This window comes from Cebus imitator, unplaced genomic scaffold, assembly GCF_001604975.1.
Source record: "Cebus imitator isolate Cc_AM_T3 unplaced genomic scaffold, Cebus_imitator-1.0 Scaffold265, whole genome shotgun sequence".
Classification (NCBI taxonomy): Eukaryota; Metazoa; Chordata; class Mammalia; order Primates; family Cebidae; genus Cebus; species Cebus imitator.
In genome coordinates this window covers 1,811,275-1,828,421 of record NW_016107580.1, presented here as the reverse complement: position 1 = coordinate 1,828,421, position 17,147 = coordinate 1,811,275, and the positions used below count along the sequence as shown (strand labels likewise).

Below are 17,147 nucleotides of genomic sequence, written 5' to 3'. Positions count from 1 at the left end.
TTGATTTGATTCGATGCTCCTCTTGGGAGAAGTTTTGTTTGGGAACATTGAGTTTGAGATGCCAGTTGGCCTTCCAAGTACACATACTAAGAAGGCATGGGTTCTACTGGTAGGCTCTGAGGCGGAATTCTATACCTCAGGGGTTGACAAGCTGATCCACCGGGTGGGAGCACATTTCTACACCTATGCCTATGAATTTTCACCTAAAATAAGAGAAACAAAACTCCTCTGGTTTAGAAGACGGTGTAAAAGCAGCCTTCCAGCCAGTCTCCATCTCTGTGAGGCACAAGACACGTGTGAGGACCCAGGGTCACCAAGAAAAGAGAATCACTGGCACCCACAACTCGAGCGCACGGCACTGACTGACTCTCACCTCTCAATACATAGAGAACAGTTACAGCTTAGCTATGCCTGGGTAATGAGATGTCCTGACCTGTATTATCAAGTTTTAACTAAACCATCACAAAATAGAGAGCAGTTTTGATGGATTCCTGGGAAGAACACCTGACTGAAGGGTGTAACCATGACATGAGCCCATGTGCACCACAGGAGAGCGCCCGTGGGCATGTCTTCTGCTCCCAGCACAGCAGCCACCTGTGCCCACAGCGGGGTGGAGGATTCCCATCCAAGACCCCCAGTGGGTGCCTGGAACCTTGGAGAGTACCACACCCTGTATACACTAGGGGCTTTCCTATGAGTGCTTATTCATGATAAAGTTTCATTTACAAATTAGGCACCCACAATAATAAAACAATTATCACACCACACTGTAATAAAAAGTTATGTGAATATGGTCTCTCTCTCAAAGTATCTTATAGCACCGTACTCATCCTTCTTGTGATCTGTCAATCTGATAACTGAGATGACTACTATGTGACTAACACGGGGCAGGGCACACAGCGTGGGGACCTGGGATAAAGGGAATGATTCATATCCCAGGCAGGATGGTGAGGGTATACAGCGTGGGTACACGGGATGAAGAGAGGGCTCATGTCCCAGGCAGGATGGTGAGGGCATACAGCGTGGGTACACGGGATGAAGAGAGGGCTCATGTCCCAGGCAGGATGGAGCAGGACAGCATGAGATTTCATCATGCCACTCTGAACAGCAGACAATTTAAAACTTACAAATTATTTCTGGAATTTTCCATTTGATATTATTGGACCATGGTTGACCCAGGTAACTGAAACCACAGAAAGCAAAACTGCCTATAAGGGGCCACTGCTGTATTAGCTCTTTGTCAAACTACGTTATAAGACAAAAACAGCTACAATTTATTCCGATCTGTCAAGAGTTCACCTAAAGCACCAGCAATGCTCAAAAAGACTATATGGCAAATAGCTTTGCAACCACTACTATTAATAATGAACCCTGCCCAATTATAAAGACTCTACTTAAGATGCTAGCCAGTTATTTTAGTTTATTTAATCTTTATCTCATTCTATCTTTTGCGATGAACATAGTATACTAGTCAATAGTGTAAGTATATTGTTTATGAATAAACAAACATCCATATATATTTTACTTGGAGAGAGAGTGTATGTGCGTTCTTAAATGTTCAACATCTCTGGGACAGAGGAGCTGGAGAGGGCAGTTTCAGAGTCACCAGCACTTGACAGTATTTAAAGCTATGGCACTGGGTAAGGTCAAGAAGGACAGTGTGAAGACAGAGGAGGGGATGAGGGATGCAGCTCTAGGATAATCAGAAAATAGGGAAGGAACGGGAATGAGCATTGAAAATGAAAAGGGAGCAGCCAGTGAGGTAGGTGGAGAAGCAGAAGTGTGTTGTGTCTGAAACCCACAAGAAGAAAGTGTTTTCAGGAGAGGGAGTGATCAGCAGAGAGGATGCCCCAATGAGGAGTGAGAAAGGACAGCTGGATTTGGCACCAGAGAGGTCATTAGGAATCTGTGGAGAGGTTAGATAAGGAGGCAAAGAAAGTACGACTATGGCTCCTTCAGAGTTTCATTCTACACAGAATGGATGGACACAGAAATGAGGCAGTAGCTACAGAGAAGCGTGAAGTCAATGGAGGGTTACTTTGGTTTTTAAGACAACAGATAGGTTTGTGTGCTGTTGGAATTATCTAGTAGAGAAGAATTCTGAGATAGGAGGGGTCGATGGGGACGACAGCAGGGGCAACATTTTTTTTTTTTTTTTTTTTTTGAGACGGAGTTTCACTCATGTGACCCAGGCTGGAGTGCAATGGCGCGATCTCGGCTCACCGCAACCTCCGCCTCCTGGGTTCAGGCAATTCTCCTGCCTCAGCCTCCTGAGTAGCTGGGATTATAGGCACCCACCACCATGCCCAGCTAATGTTTTGTATTTTTAGTAGAGACGGGGTTTCACCATGTTGACCAGGATGGTCTCGATCTCTTGACCTCGTGATCCACCCGCCTCAGCCTCCCAAAGTGCTGGGATTACAGGCCTGAGCCACCGCGCCCGGCAGGGGCAACATTCTTAAAAAGTTGAGAGAGGACAGACAGGCTCCAGCTCGAGTGGAAGACAGAGGCATGACCTTAGATAGGGGCATGGACGGTCCATCCATTTTAACCGGAGGCAGCTCTGATCCTGTGTGTACAGACATGGGATTAGGCAAGTTAGGTTGGACATGAAGAGTTGTTGCTTCACTAGACTCCCAGGCACTCATGGACACCTCTGCCTAGAAATCTCATTGCTCACGGGGAGCACTTCTCTCCCTAAACTCTGGCTTTACTCCTCTTACACAGGCATCTGTATCCTCCCAGTCACCAAGGATCCAAACCACAGCTCTCCCTGGCTTCTCTCCCCACTGCCCCTTCACTCAGCGGCAGCATCCTACAGCTGTGTCCCTTCTCTCTATCCCCTGTTCATCCCCATGGGACGAATGTCCCTTAGATCCTCACCGTCTCTTATTTGGATTGCTGCAATACCTTCCAACATTGCCCTCGCTTTCTGTCCCTCCCAGCCACTGCTCTTTCCTTTCTACCACTGATGCGCCTCTCTGAAGTCTTTTTCTGATTGCTTCACTCCCTGGCTCAAAAACCTCCTTGCCTTGACTTCCTGCAATCCCCTCACTTTCTCTGACTCAATATTCAGGCTTTAGCCTCCTTTTCTGTATCTTTTTCATCCTTTCTCATGCTCTCTCAAAGCCTATTTTTTTTCTTGCTTCTCCTATAAATCTCTTCTGATTATTTCTTCCCAGTGATCACATTCATCTCATCATTCAACCAACCCCCTGGCTTTTTCTGTGTCTCCTGCATATGAAACAGGGCAGGGTGAGATGAGGGACATATGGGAAGCAAGTGCCAGGATCAGAGGCCACATCAGAATTCTCTGAGCTCAGTCCACTCTTTCCTCTTCTCAGTCCCCAATCCATGTCATCCCCAAATGCTGCTCATTTTTCCTCTTAAATATTTCTCCAACCAATTGCTGCTTCTCTACTCCATCTAGCATCTTCGTGTTCTCAATATCTCATAGGCTGTGATGGCATGCACCTGTAGTCCCAGCTACTTGGGAGACTGAGTCAGGATAATTGCTTGAACCCAGGAGGCAGAGGTTGCAGTGAGCCATGTTTGCACCACTGCACTCCAGCCTGGACGATAGAGCGAGACTCTCCCCCACCAAAAAAAAATCTCTCATAGGCAACACATTCAAAAGCCCCCAGATAGGTCTTTCTGCCTCGAATTCTGCTCCCTCCAGTATAGTCAGAGAGATTTTTCTGGAATACACATATGACCTGGACACTTCCCAAGTAAATCCTCCAGTGTTACCTAGAGATAGAGTTGAGGCTCCTTAGCAGCATATCCAAGGTATCCATGAGTTGGCCATGCCCTTCCATTAGCCTAGCTGCCTGCCACGTCCTACCTGGTACTCCAGGTTCTGTGACACTGACATGTCAATAATGGCCTGTGCACACCTTGCTCTTCCTCATTTCCCAAGGCTATTCCTCGGGCTGAGTACTCCTCCCCACTAAGCCATTATCTGTGCATCCTTCAAAACTCAGCATAGGCTTTCTCTCTTTGGGAAAGGCATCTCTGACCCTTCCCTGGAGGGTTAAGTGTGACTTAATGTTAGTGTCTTATTTACCTAGGCTTCCTCAGCATCCCCCACAGAGCTGGTACTTAGAGGGCTATGCATATGAGTACTGCTTGAGTAAGATGGTCCCAGGGCACAGGCTGTACCCAGGAGAGGTGAGGGCACTCAAATTGAGAATTAAGAATATAGACTTGTGATCAGGTGCAGTGGCTCACACCTGTAATCCCAGTACTTTTGGAGGCCAAGGTGGGTGGATCACTTGAGGTCAGGAGTCCAAGACCAGCCCTGGCCAACATGGTGAAACTGCGTTTCTACTAAAAATACAACAATTAGCCAGGCATGATGGCAGTTGCCTATAATTCCAGCTACTTGGAAGGCTGAGGCAGGAGAATCACTTGAACCTGGAAGGCAGAGGTTGGGGTGAGCTGGGATGGCGCCACTGCAGTCCAGCCTGGGTGACAACAGCAAGAGTCTGTCTCAAAAAAAAAAAAAAAAAAAAGAACATAGGCTCAAGTCAGATCTGTATTTGAATCCTGCCTCTGCCACGCTTACTTGCTGGGTGACATTGTGGAAAATGCTTATCATCCCATGTCTCAGTTTCTTTATGTGTAAAAAGGGATGGGTTAATACAGACTTGGGATGAGGATTAGATGAGATGATACAGGTGAAGTGCTCAGCACAGGGCTAAACACAGTATAAGTGTTCTATACATGTCAATATTTTACTAAATTAAAAGAATTTCCTATTCAGTCTGTGTGTTAAATATTGGTCTAACACTGGTCTATATTCCTAATACAGATTTTATATTTTCCTCAGTTTAAACAAAAAAGGAAATCTCTGCCTGATCATTTCCAAATAATTTACCAATTTTGAAAGAATTCAGAATAGAATATCTGAGCCAGGTGCAGAGACTCACATCTATAATCCCAGCTACTCGGAGGCTGAGGTGGGAGGGTTACTTGAACCCAGGAGTTCAAGACCAGCCTGAGTAACATAGCAAAACCCCATCTCTAAAAAATATAATAATAATGCTTTTTAAAAAGAAGAAAATGCCCAGCTCCTTCCTGCCCTAGGCCCTTTGCATTTACTGATCCTCTCTGATGAGGGGGCTCACCCACAACCCCTGGGCACCACCATGAGCGCGTCGCATGCCAGCTGCTTCCCCTCACTCGGGCCTTAGTGCTTGACCACTTGTTCCTAGCCACTTGCTCCGAGAGCCTTCCCTGGCCACCATATGGAGAGTAACCCTCCCTCCAATCCTCTCTGTTTTGTTCTCTTCATAAATTATCGCTTTACTTTTAAATTTCTGTTTCCCTCTGTTACAATGTGAACTTTGTAACAGACCAGGCCCTTTATTATGTTATTGCTTCATCCCAAGCACAGAGTGGGCAGAATGGTACTTGATTATTACCAGTTGAATTAATTTTTCTCAGTTGCTGAAGAGGAACAGCAGTAAGCTGTTACAAATGGAATTAAATGTTCCTAGTCTCTCAGGAACCCAGGCACTAAAATACGCCCCAGTTCGCCAGTCGTCTGGATTGTGTCTTCCAAAAATCTCAGCAAGTTTTAAAAACAACCAAATATAGTGTGTACACACGTGCACATGCACATGCACACACACACATACACACACATACTATCCAATGTATTTCTTAAATAATTCATCTTTTAGCTGGTATTATGAAAATACAATAGCTAGCTGTCCATGTCTTAGTTAATTTTCTTTAGACATGAAGAACTTTATGAAGTACTATAGAGCTTAAGAAATTTGTTCCGTGGAGAATATAATCTTTTTTTTTTTTTTTTGCTATCTTGCTAAAATTGATCACAGATGGTACAAAGGTCACTTGCAGAGCAGGCTGTCCCCAAAGTCCCCAAATGGCAAATTAATGAGACTTTACAAAATAGCAATACAAAAGAAAATCTACAATTGGTCAGAAGTGATTATTTTTTCTGGTGTAAATTGGGACTTTAAAATTTATTTTCTTAATGATAATCAAAGGATAAACAGTTCAATGCAAAAATAGGCAAATAATATGGATGTTCTCAGAAGAAGGAATCCAAATGACCACAGGCATAAGACAGTATGCTTAGTGTTATTAATAAAGAAAATCAAGTTAAAGTGACTATTTTTTTTTTGCTTATCAGATTTGCAAAAATTAAAGAATCAATGATAAATAATCTATGTGGGGCAATAAACACTCCAGTTCACTGTTGGAAGCAATATGCATTGGTATGATCTTTTGGGAAAGTAATTTGGTAGTATCTATTAAAGTTTTAAATATGCATGTTCTAAGTCAGCCATTGTACTTGTACAAGTCTATTCTTCAGAAATATTGGCCATGTGTAAAAAGAATATTCACTGAGCACTATTTGCAATAGAAAAACTAGCAATAGCTTCTATGTTCACCACTGGGGTAGGGCTAATAAACACTGGTGTCTTCAAACAAATACAGACTGGGAAGCTGTAAAAGAAATGAGGTCGCTCCTCTATCATGTTATAGAGATGCCCTTGATCTACACTACAGTTAAAAATAGCACATAGCACTATTCAAATTGTATTGATATGTGTTTATTTTGTAAAGGCAGGTTCTTGGTCTGCCACCCAGGCTGCAGTGCAGTGACACAAACATAGCTCACTGCAGCCTCGAACTGCTGGGCTCAAACAATTCTCCCACCTTAGACTCCCAAGTAGCTGGGATTACAACCAACCAACATAGTGAGATCCTGTCTCTACACAAAAGGTATTTTTTGTAGAGACAGGGTCTCACTATATTGCCCAAACTAGTATTGAACTCCTGGCCTGAAGGGATTCTCCCACCTTGGCTTCCCAAAGTGATGGGATTACAGATGTGAGACACTGCATCCAGCCTATTTTTTAAAATGTGTTTATTCATACATAAACCTACAGTCTATTTTCAACACAACAGCCAAAGTTATCTTTTGAAACCACGTCAGTTACTCTTCTGCTCAAAGCCCTCCACTGGCTTCCTTTCTCATCAGATTCTAGGCCAGGGTCCTCCCTGGTTTCGAGTTCCCTCTGCTGCTGCTCTGCCTTTGCTCTCCCTCCCTTCCTCTCTCAGCTCTCATCCTTCTGGCCTTCCTTCCAGTACCTTGGGGTTTTCCTATTTGTTGTTCCCTTTGCCCAAAACTCTCTTCCCCCAGATATCTCCATAGCTTGCTTCCTCCTGTCCTTTGCGTCTCTGCCCAAATGACACTTTGCAATGAGGCCTTCCCTGACCACAGTCCACACTTTGGGGGAGCATGCTCCTCACCCCTCACCCCTCACCTTGCCCTGCCACTTTCCTATCCACTTCCCTGGAGGCCCGCTCTCCATATCCCCATCGCCCTCTGCTACATGATAGTAATATCTTTCCTTGTTTATTGGTTAGTTTTCTACCTTCTTCCTCCAAAATTGTAAACTGTGTGAGGGCTGAGATGTTTGCTTGTTTCTTCATTGCTAGATTCCTGGTATCTAGAATAGTACCTGGAACATAAGGTGCTCAATAAATGTTTACTGAATGAATATATAAAATTTCCTTTTTATATGTGCATAGAAACAGTTGTGGAAAAATAACACAGCAAACTATAACAGTGATTACTGCTGGGGAATGGGATTAGAGAGCTGTGGAGAGAACTTTCATCTTTGCCATATACATTTCTGTGCCATTTGAAATATGCACTGCTTTTGTAATTGAAAACTACATTTAAAATATTTAAAAAGATAAACATAAATCATTATGTTAATGGTTTATGTTTATCTTTTTTTTTTTTTTTTTTTTTTGAGACAGAGTTTCGCTCTTGTTACCCAGGCTGGAATGCAATGGCACGATCTCGGCTCACCGCAACCTCCGCCTCCCGGGTTCAGGCAATTCTCCTGCCTCAGCCTCCTGAGTAGCTGGGATTACAGGCACGCGCCACCATGCCCAGCTAATTTTTTGTATTTTTAGTAGAGACGGGGTTTCACCATGTTGACCAGGATGGTCTCGATCTCTTGACCTCATGATCCACCCGCCTCGGCCTCCCAAAGTGCTGGGATTACAGGCTTGAGCCACCGCGCCCGGCCCTATGTTTATCTTTTTAACCTTCCAGGAGAGATGGAAGTGACTCCATTTTTTGGAGCTCTTTTCTGCAGATACTGAAAATAATTTCTAAAAAGAACTATCCTAGGCTTGTCTCCACCATCTGTTCCATCCAGAGCTCAGAAAACATCAGGAAGCCTGGTTGTTATGAAGTCCTAACATCATCAAATAGACCAGGAATAGAAGACACACACACACACACACACACACACACACACACACACACACAGCTTTTCCCCTGCCACATACTGCCTACTGGATAAAAAGCCTTTCTAATTAACACACCTGACACTTCTTTATACCCACTTCCTCCCTCAGCAGCAAGAAGGAGTGTTACGGGTAACTCCTTGAGCTATTTTCTCTACATGGTAAAATCTTCAACATTGCTGTCAGGCCTGGACCAGATTTGGTGCCATGAGGGCTACAAAATTCATCCAGTGTTAAAGGGAGCTCTTGAGACAAGACACATTGCCTCCCCTAGAAATAAATCAAACCTAATTTAGCATGACAAGCATCTCAGGGACACATTCCCACAGTGCAACAGCTACTCCAGCCCTCTACTGAGTGTCTTTCATAGGCCGTAGTCATGCAGCCTCTGTTAAGTAACTCCTTATCCTTGGGCCTTTACTCCCCAGGAACATACCCATGGTAGTATTAGTGATACCCTCACTGGGAGCCAGTCCATGGGGCCCTTGACACTAGGTTTTCCTGACTTCTTAACTGGCCACAAAGACTCCCTGGCCAGTCCGCGAGGCCTCACCCTAGCAGGATAGCAGATGGGGGAGAGGTGCAGTGTAACCCTGAGAGGCCAGGATGGCCTTGACAGTTTCTGCAACTCATCCTGGAAAGTAGGGCAGCAACAGCCAACTCTCACCACTATTTTAGTATGGGAACTGGAACTCAGAATTTTAAATGAGAACAGATCAACCAGCTGGGCCGTTTTTACGTTTTTTCTCCCTTTGCTTCTTTTTAAGAGCGAATCAGCTGGAATTAAAGTCAAGACTATCTGGAAACCAGCCCCCTGTAGACAGTTACACTTGATTTTGCACTTGATTTTCACTAAGTTTTGGTAAAGCAACAAATTTGAGCTGTGGGCCTAAGGCTGACAATTCTCTGGAACAAGTGCCCCTGGATTCAGCTTTGCTTATTTAGAAACACAAATTCTTATTCTTTAGCTAAGCTTCATTGCTTGGGCCTCATGATTCTACTGATACTTTGGAAAAGGACATCAGTTTATCCTGGATAAGTCTAGTTGCTGAAATTTACTCTGCTTGGGACCAGAGTACAGGCTTTGGAATCAAACCATCAGTGTGATCTTGAGCAAGAGAACTTAGCCCTCTGAGCTTCAGCTGTTAAATGGAAGGAATAATACCTGGGAAGGTTACTGTTAGGATTAAATGAGATAATGCAGACATGAGGCTTAGTGTTATGCTTGTGACAGATAAGAACTTAAAAGTCACTATCATTATTACTATAAAGTGAGACCCCAATTTTCCCCATCTAAGACTTTTCAGGTGAAGTCTCCCATAATTACCCAGAAGAGTCTCTTGTGACAAATCTCTAAACTGACCATCCTAGAATCTCGCATCCTGGATCCTCTTGCTAGCTTTATCAGAGAGACAGAGTTGATACACCTCAAGCGCCAGGTCTCAAATTTAATTCTGAAACACATACCACCAACACAACCCATACAATGGACTGACACTATTAGGATCCCTGGGCTTAGGCTCTGGGGTCTCATAAGGCAGCCAAGCAGCCCCCTAGCTTTGCCTCTGCACAACAGGAGTTTGTTCATTACCATCATTGGTCAAGCCAGAGGGAGGCCATAAGAGGAGCTGTGATGACAGAGTGTGGTGAAGGCTGCAGGGTGCCTTACCCCTGCAGTCCGGCCCCAGCCAGGGAAGAACACTATACCTCAGACCTGTAAAGGGTGACACCCCCTCTTCTCATCAACCTTGCCACTTCTCTCCTGTTCCTGAAGCCAGCAAACATTTTAGTGCCCACCACAAGCCAGATATTATGCCAGGCACTGAGGACACAGAGGTGAACAAAATCAGTCTCACCCCAGGGAGCTCTGGGCCTAGCAGGGACAACAGACACAAACACCACAGTTACTGAAAGAGAAGGGCTGCCCAGAGTGTCCTCTAAAGTGAGCACTGGGAAGGGAGGATGGGCCAGACTTGCTTTTGGGTACCCTGAGTATTTATGGAGCCCAAGGCTGTGCTGTTAGCAAGAATGTCTCAGGCCACTCACCACATTGATTTTCTACGTGACCCTGGCCCACTCCACAGGACTCTGCCTGGCGTTCAGATGTTCTGGGAGGCTTTTTAGCCACGTCGAGGTTCATGCCTGAGAGCTGGAGGTGAAACTGCTCCCTGTGGGCGGCCTTTCTGAGTGTGCGAATGGCCTTCCGGAGCCGCCTGTCGGTTCGCTTTACGATGCAGCTCAGGTCACAAGAAGCTACAGAAACAAGAGGGACAGCAGTGCAGGAGGAGGTCAGGCTGCAGCGTGCAGTAATGGCCAAATCAACTGCAGGCCCTTCCAACACCCCGAGCTCCCTGTGGACCGAATGGGGAGAAACCTGGAGGGGGTTACCAAGCAGGCTGGGCAGCATTCGATTCAAACAGAAATTTGTGGATCAAAATGATAGCTTTGGGTTTTTATAAAGCAGAGAAAATCATCAGGTTCCAAACCAATTCAATTTAGTTTCAGGGTAAAAAAAAAACAACAAAAAAAAACAGGAGATACTTCAGTGTTTGCATTATTTTTTTCCCCAAGAATGGTAAGTAAAAGGCAAAGAAATAAGGAGCAAGCTGTGAGAAGCCTGGCAATGTAGACTGTTTTCAAACCAACCTGTCACCTCCTTTTGGTTAGTTTCAAGCTCAAACTCAACAGTGATAAACATTTCCTTAGGAGTGCTTGGTCGGCCAGGGGCTCGTGGGACTTGCTTGCCAGAGCTGCATGTAAGGTTTACGTAGCGGAAGCTCTCTTTTACTGAGCTGTGCTTCTCTGTATGAAGAAACAAAATTATCGGAAGCCAAATCCTGGCAAAGCACTCAGCTGAACATTTGCTAGAGCTCAGTAAACATTTCATTAAAACAACTCTCAAGGGACTAAGTGATTATCTCCAGATGCCAAGACACTGCAAGCCCTCAGCCTGGAGCACAATGACAATTTAAGTTTGAAGAGCTAGCATTGCCTCCTACATAACTTTACAATTTAGCTCTTGAAAATTCATGAATAAATGGTAGGTGTTTCCCACTGAGCGGCAACATTTGTGGAAGACAAGAACCAGGGGTCGTCTTACATTCCTTGCTGATGGTTTGGTAATGTGCGCTTATATTCTCACAGTTGGTTTGTGTAAAGCTGGACAGTGATGTGCCGAACAGGGACTGAGGCTCCGAATAAGGAATGAGCACCAGAGTGGAAAGGAAACCAACTCCTGCTTTCAGGCAAACTGACCTTGGAGTCATTCTAACCCGAAGGGAAAGCTGGAACACCCATTAGCAGTGATGTCTCATTTTTAAACCAGGAGCAATAAATGGCACAAAGCATCATAGAAGCAAACAGTATCATGAAGGCATCTAGGAGGAGAGTGGAAGTGTTGCATAAGATGGGCTTTGCACATCTCTGTTCCTGACTTGGCTGTCTCCCCTCTCACCATGGTTTCCAGTGAATCTGCTAAGCCTCACCAAAGAGCAGGTCCACATAGCATCCACTCCATGAATTTGTCTCTATTTCAAAATCTTTACTGAAATGAAGTATTACCTGTATCAGATTCTTCTTTAACATTACCAGGACATTCAAGCAACAGATCAACAGGGGCCACAGGGAGGCAAATTTATTTCTTCTCCACATTTTCCCCCTAAAGATGTATCTTACCTTTGCAAAAGGGTAACTTCAAATCTTAAACTGAACAGATTCTCATTTTAAATCTTTTTCCTTTTTGATGTTTCCATATGTATTTTTTAAACATTTCATTTTGAACTAAGTAGATGTATGGAAAGGTTGCTAAGATAGTATAGAGTTTCCACATAACCTTCACTCAGTACCCCCTGTTAATATCATACATTTATTAAAACTAAGACATTAACACTAGTACAATCCCATTAAACAAACTACAGGCCAAGTCTATTTTTATCATTTTTATTTATTTTATTTCATTTTATTGAGATAGGGTTCTGCTCTTTGCCCAGGCTGGAGTGCAGTGGTGTCAACACAGCTCACTGCAAGCTCAACCTCCTGGGCTCAAGTGACCCTCCCGCCTTCGCCTGCTGAGTAGCTGGGACTACAGGCACGAGCCATTAGGCCCAGCTAATTTTTTTGTAGTTTTTGTAGAGATGGGGTTTTGCCATGTTGCCCAGGCTGGTCCCAAAGTCCTGAGCTCAAGCAATCCGCCTGCCTTGGCCTCTTGGTATGAGGCACCACAACTGGTTCAAATCTATTTTTAAACAATGCCCCCTTCCTCCACCCCTGAGATTTAAAAGTATAAATGCCCACTATGATAAATTTGGAAAATGCAGAAAAAAAATTGAAATTACCCATTATCCTCCCACCCAGATGTAACCACAACTAATGATATGGCGAGTTTTCTTTTTGTTTCTTCTACCACACTTTTTCTTACACAATTTGGATTGTATTAGATATACAAAATGTTTATCTACTGCTTTACATCTCAGCATTATAGCAAGACCATTTTCCTGTGTCATTAAACATTCTTTGAAAACACAGAAAAAATAGCTGCATAATATTCCATCAAATGGAGGTACCAAGTTTCTTAAAATTACTTATTTAAAATAGGCAGTCAAAAGTGACTAGGGTGAGCTTTAGGTTTATTTGTTTGTGTGATATGAGAGTAGATTGGGGGAAGAAGCCTCCCTAGTATATGAATCCTGATCCTTTTTATTTTTAATCTCCAAAAGTATTCTATGAAATAATACTGGAACTGTGTGCTGGGAAAGAAAGAGGAATGTTCAATTCTGCTCTTCTCAAGAAGGCCAGTTCTACTTGGATGGTATTTGCTTTGCTGAAGCCAATGGGGTCACTGCTTCCAAAAACTAGACCCAGCAGGAAAGCTGGATATTAGATCTTTATTCATCAAAGTTATCCTTTCTGAGCCAAACCTTTTTTTCATTTCTTTGGCTTATATTTCAAGCAAACTCTGAGATCTAGAAAATTTAACCCAATATGACCACACATTGCTAATTTATCTGAAGCCCTTATTGACTTCTATGAACTTGTGGGTTCGCCAGAGCCTCACCAACTATACCATGCAAAGGAAGCCCTGAAGTGTAACCCCAGAACTATATAAGTGTGTGTGAAGTTATGCTGTTCTCCCTCTTGGGATGAGTCCCTGGAGGTTCTGGATGGTTCAATCCCATCTTGCAGTATGCTTGAATTGGCTGGACAGCCCCTGGCCCCCCAAGGACCTCCAGCTCAGCTGGCCACAGGCCCCTTCCCACATGCAGGCAAGCTCCCTACACCAACCTTCTGATTCCATACCTGGTAGTGCTGGTCGCAGACCCTCGGGAAACGGAAACAGCTCAGCCTTTTTCAAACTACACTTGCCTTCATTTAGCTTAAAGGTTACACTTGTCCTGACGGTGGCGACATCTTCAGAAAGAAACAAGTGAGAGATGTTACCTTCAGAGGCAAAAGAATGGAGACACCAGATGGGAAGCAGCAAGCTGTCCATTGGCAGCTCCCACCACACACGGCACACCCTCAGCCCGTCTCCTACCCTGAGGCCAAGAGAGGCTTAGATCGTGGAGTACCCATTGCCCTGGGCTGGGGCCACCAGGAGCCTCCTAAAAGTTACCATTACCCCCTTGTGTGAGAGACAAATCCAGTACTCAAATATAACAGAGGCCAGCCTGGCCAACATGGTGAAACCCCATCCCTACTAAAAACACAAAAATTTGCTGGTGTGGTGGTGCACATCTGTAATCCCAGCTACTCATGAGGCTGAGGCAGGAGAATCGCTTGAACCTGGGAGGTGGAGGTTGCAGTGATCTGAGATAGTACCACTGTACTCCAGCCTAGGTGACAGTGAGACTCTATTTCAAAAAAAAATGTATATATACATATAACAGAGGGTCAAAAATAGCCTTGACAGTGAGATAAAAGATGAAGTCATTTTTATGCCTCCCTGAGAAAGAAGGCCAGAATCCCCCAGTTCAAATCTGGATAAGCCCGTTTGACAAAATGGTGAAAGGCAGATTTTCCTAAACAAGCCTGTCATGGGAGGACAGGGCTGAGGGAGCTGTCATTCCAAACACAAATGGCACTCACTAAACATGGCTAGGCTCTGAGGTCTGAGAGGAAGTAAGGGTCCCACTTTGAGGGCCTGATGTGCAAAATTCTGTTCTCTTCCCAGGGTCAGTCAGTCTTAACCATACGGTAGGCTCTGCCCTAGCTCCTTTGTCAATGCCCTAGCTCCTTTAAGTTGTGGTGAGAACTTGAGCAAGTTACTTAATATCCCTGAGCCTCAGTGTCCTTATCTGTAAAACAGACATAATTACAGTACCTATATTACCAGGCTGTTGTAAGGATAAAATAAGATAATGCATTATTAAAAAGGAAAATGTTTAGCTCCCTGCTTGGTACACAGTAATAACTGAATAGCTATTAGCTATTTGCTTGCCTACCCTTGGGGTAGCCTAAATCACCAAGGAACCATCACTGAGGGATTTGGTGAAACAGACCATGATGTCTGCCCTGGAAGAGTCCAAACATGCACTGAAAGGGCAGTGAAGGATAGTGCGAGAGACTCTGGACCCAAATTGTCTAGGTTCAAATCCTAGATCCCCTATTTCTTATCTAAGCCACTTTGGGTAAGTTACTTCACTTCTCTGAGCCTCAGTTTCTTCATCTGGTTAATGAGGATAATAGCAAAATTTCCCCAGAGGGTTGTAGTATGGCTTAAGTCAGTTAATATGTGTACTATGGTGGCTGGCATATTTGAACGGTTCAGTCAACACATGAGAGCTGTATTGTCTTGCTTTGAGTCTCTAGCTTTGCTCATATATGTAATACGGACATCAGGATGTAATATGAACCTCATTCTGGTGTTCTGATAACATAATGACAAAGGTGTCTATATCCAGGAGGACACAGCCTCGTGAAAACCTTCGATTTCATTCTTCATCTTTCGGCAAACAGGAAAGGGTTTGGACCCCTTTCTCAGAACAGAATCCCTGCTGCCCCTGCTCTGCCCAAGCCTATTTCTGTCCATGCCATGTGCCCCAGACACACTCCCTGGGACTTTGAGGTGCTCTGGAGTCCAGACCACTGGTCCTGGAGTTCTGTGGGCCTCTGCCCAGGATGATGACCCTCCAGGGCTGACCACAGCCCCTTCTAACACACAGTGGCTACTCAGTAAGTATCCGTTATGTGGGAGAGTCACATTTGGGGCACCTGGGCTGCAGGCAACAGCACCCTGGAACATGCTCACAGCATCAAGGACATTAAGAGAAAAAAAACAAAGCCAATATCCAGGAACAGCACCCCCTGAATGAAGCCCCTTGAACACAATGAGCCCCAGAGAGAACACACAGATTTGGTAATTACCCCCAAAAGCAGAGCCATTTGATTTTTGTTGTTTGCTCCTGAGAGGAGAGGAAGAGCCGCAGGTGACAGAGTAGGCCCCTTGCAGTCCTGACAGACAGAATGTGATTTGTCAAACGCATAAGCAAGGTTTCAGGCTATCCTGGTAGCAGCTAAAATCACCCCCCCACCCCATTCCACACGGGCCGCTAGAAAAACACCCAGTATATAGTCTCAAAGCATGGACCTCTCAAAGCATGGTGGTTGGGGGCATCTGGTGGAGGACCTGGAAGCCCTTTGAGGGACTCTAACACCTGGAGGCCACAGAGGCCCGGCCCCGCATGAGGACCTGCCCCGGGAACCGGGCCCCACTCACCTGAAGAGAGGTCAATGCCAGAGTGACATCTGAGGATGCACCTGTCTCCTCCGCCACTCTTACCGCAATGCAGGTACACGTGGGGCAACACACTTGTGGGCAGGAGCCCCTTCACTTCTAGACAGGACAAAATAGACAACTTGCAGAAAGAGGACACTTCCAAGTGTGACAAGGATGATTGAGTCCAAAGCACCAAAGGCCCCAAGAAAAGAAGGTAGAGCTGATGCCCTGCACAGAACACAGACGCTAGGCCTGATTCCTACCAAGGGAAAGGAGCCCCTGATATGCCATTTTTTCATGCAGAAAAGCAACCAGGAAAACAGAAGTGAGTTCCAACCTACACAGAAGCACAGAAGGAAACACCAAAGATCCTGCAAAGTATCTCCTGTTTTTGAACTATTTAAAGAACGGCTGCGGCAGCTGGTGGGGAAGTCAGTGGGGGGAGGGCCGGGTTGGAGGTGGGAGTGCGCAGAGCCACACTGCCTCTGGGCCAGTGGCCAGCCCACGGCCTGAGTGTGTGCCTTGGTGGCCCTTACCCACACAGTCTTTTTTATTCCAGTGGAGCTTGTACCCAGGGCGGCACTGGCATTCGTAGCTGCCCACTGTGTTCACACAGACCTGCTGACAGCCTCCGTTGTTGACGCTGCACTCGTCGGTGTCTGCAGAACAAAATACTCTCCTGTCACAGCAGCTTGTCACTGAACAGGCTGACACAGTCCCTCCCTTGAGGAAGGAGCAGCAGGGGAGTCACAAGGTTGAAACTCACTAAACAAAGGGAAGGCACTGACTGCCTTTAGCATGAGCACTCGGCACCAGCTGACTGCACACCCCACTCCCCACCCGGCACATTTCCTGGCACGGGGCTCAATACGGCCTTTTTTTAGTTTCACTCTTGTCACTCAGGCTGGAGTGCACTGGCATGATCTTGGCTCACTGCAACCTCTGCTTCCTGGGTTCAAGTAATTCTCCTGCCTCAGCCTCCCGAGTAGCTGAGATTACAGGCATGTGCCACCATGCCTGGCTAATTTTTGCATTTTTAGTAGAGACGGGGTTTCATCATGTTGGCCAGGCTGGTCTCAAACTCCTGACCTCAGGTGATCCACCTGCCTCCCCAAAATGCTGGGATTAC

The 17,147-nt window shown here is 45.3% G+C and overlaps 1 protein-coding gene across 4 annotated transcripts in view; it reads right to left on the bottom strand.

Annotated features, from left to right (window-relative positions):
- Nucleotides 1-17,147, bottom strand: part of SCUBE2 (signal peptide, CUB domain and EGF like domain containing 2) — an 83,801-nt gene that overhangs the window by 23,136 nt on the left and 43,518 nt on the right. The window contains exons 11-16 of one of the 4 annotated variants that reach the window (XM_017500312.2): nucleotides 16,555-16,677; nucleotides 16,019-16,135; nucleotides 15,667-15,753; nucleotides 13,600-13,710; nucleotides 10,951-11,106; nucleotides 10,351-10,557 (exon numbers count right to left, since the gene is read on the bottom strand). In XM_017500312.2, the coding sequence (XP_017355801.1) occupies nucleotides 10,351-10,557; nucleotides 10,951-11,106; nucleotides 13,600-13,710; nucleotides 15,667-15,753; nucleotides 16,019-16,135; nucleotides 16,555-16,677 (801 nt within the window). The remainder of the gene's footprint in view (nucleotides 1-10,350; nucleotides 10,558-10,950; nucleotides 11,107-13,599; nucleotides 13,711-15,666; nucleotides 15,754-16,018; nucleotides 16,136-16,554; nucleotides 16,678-17,147) is intronic. The other 3 variants (XM_017500314.2, XM_017500316.2, XM_017500317.2) reach the window with 3 other exon arrangements.